Source organism: Macrotis lagotis, chromosome 4 (assembly GCF_037893015.1).
Source record: "Macrotis lagotis isolate mMagLag1 chromosome 4, bilby.v1.9.chrom.fasta, whole genome shotgun sequence".
Lineage (NCBI taxonomy): Eukaryota > Metazoa > Chordata > Mammalia > Peramelemorphia > Peramelidae > Macrotis > Macrotis lagotis.
The window spans coordinates 235,249,985-235,251,915 of record NC_133661.1 but is presented as its reverse complement, the minus strand read 5'-3'; the positions used below and the strand labels follow the sequence as shown (position 1 = coordinate 235,251,915).

The following is a 1,931-nucleotide window of genomic DNA, read 5'->3' as shown; positions in this document are numbered from 1 at the left end:
GGGCACCTTGGGGAATTTGGCAAACACAGAATTCTTCTCATTCTGGCTGTGGTGGCTGAAGTTGATAAAGGGCAGGGCCAAGAAGTGTGGTAGGGACCTAGCTGGGAGCACGGGGAAGCAAGCAGGCTTAGTGGGGGCAGCTGCCCGGACACGTTGCAGGCCACACTAAGCCCTAGGAGGGCAAACAAGTGGAGGACCCAGAGACTTCAACGTCAGGGTTGGTTGGACCACCTTGGGGGCTTCCTCTCTTCCCATCTGCCCAGGAAGACCACCCAGCAGAATGGAGGAGAGACTTCCCTAAGCGGTTGCTCCAACCAGGGCAAACAGGCATGGGGGTCTTCTGGGACCACAAGCCCCTAGCAATCATGCTGTTAAAAATGACACGATTCATTTGTCCAAAGGAGTAGCCCCTCCGTGGGGAACTGGGAAGTGTGTCCAGGGAGCCCCAGGATGGGGAGAACTCGAGGGGCTACGCCGACAGGGAGGAGAGGCCAGTCGGACCTGCTCCCCATGTGGTGCCCAGGGAGTGAAGACAGCTACTCTCCTCCGCTTCTACTGAACTAGGAACACAACATTTACACAACAGATGAGCACAAGTCGCAGGAGCCATCCCGGACTCACGGCCGGACCCCTTGGCATGCTCAGAGATGGCAGCCTGCTGCTTGGCCAGACTCCCAGCCCCACTGCCCTAGAAGGTGCTGGTGCAGGTGGTGAGACGCCTTCCAGTGTAGATCCCCAGCCCGATGGCGAGGAAGTGAGAGAGCAGCAGGGACGGGAGGAAAACCTTCAAAAACTCTGCCGAGAAGATGCCCCCCTTTTTCAGGACGCTCGTGTTTCTCATGCTGAGAGTGGCCGAACGCTTCGGGTGCTTAAAAAGAAACTCCTTTGGGGGGATATTTTCAGGCCTACTGGACCAGTCCCAGATCCAGTCTGAGTTTTTCTTCAGGATGCTCTCTACTTCTTTCAGTCTTTCCATGTAGTCTTCTTCAGACTGGGAGCTGTTCTTTTCTCCAATGCTGTGAGTATCCGTTTCAGAAATTCGGTTAATATCTTGGGGTGTCTGTGACCGAGGTGGGCTGTCACAGTGAGAACTCTTGGAGCTGCTCCGTCCAGACTCATGCTGGGCATCCAGAAGAATCTTTTCCATGTCGCCATTATAGGCTGAAATTGAGGATGGCACTGCACTATGACCGGTGCCATTACTGCTGAAGTGCAATGCCACCCAAGAGCCCTGCAGGTTCTCCTGGGGGGGGGGGGGGGCTGGCCGCTTTGTGCCATGGCGGGGCCGGGGCCGCTGCCGCCGCTGGGGGGTCGTGCGGGCGCCCCCGGAGCGCTGCCGCCGCCGCCGCCGCCGCCGCTGCTCTGGGCCCGGGGGCCGGGGCCCTTTACCTTTTTTTCATACGTTTCCTTGCTATTCTTGCCTTTTTATTGCTTCAGATGAATTTTGTTACTATTTTTTTGCAGCTTGGTAAAGTAGTTCTTTGGTAGTTTGATTGGTATGGCACTGAATAAGTAATTTAATTTCGGTAGAATTGTCATTTTTATTATATTAACTCAACCTAACCATGAACATTTGACATTTTCCCCATTATTTAGATCTGACTTCATTTGGGTGAGGAGAGTTTTATAATTGTGTTCATACAGTTTCTGGGTTTTCCTTGGGAAGTAGATTCCCAAGTATTTAACGATGTCTACAGCTATTTTAAATGGAATTTCTCTTTCTATCTCTTGCCTTTGGGCTTTGTTTTTCATATATACAAATGTTGATGATTTACTTGGGTTTATTTTATATCCTGCTGTATTCCTGAATTTGTTAATTGGTTCAAAGTAGTTTTTTAGTAGATTTTCTCTGGTTCTCTAGATATACCATCATATCATCTGCAAAAAGTGAAAGTTTTGCCTCCTCATTGCCAATCTTGATTTCTTCGATT

The 1,931-nt window shown here is 50.9% G+C and overlaps 1 protein-coding gene across 1 annotated transcript; it reads right to left on the bottom strand.

The window, feature by feature from the left end:
- Positions 1-645: 645 nt before the first annotated feature.
- LOC141520337 (BCL2/adenovirus E1B 19 kDa protein-interacting protein 3-like) lies at positions 646-1,278 on the bottom strand. Its single transcript, XM_074232061.1, is given in 2 exon segments — positions 646-1,245; positions 1,248-1,278. Coding segments are annotated over 2 exon segments (588 nt in total). The 3' UTR covers positions 646-688.
- Between the last annotated feature and the right edge of the window lie 653 nt (positions 1,279-1,931).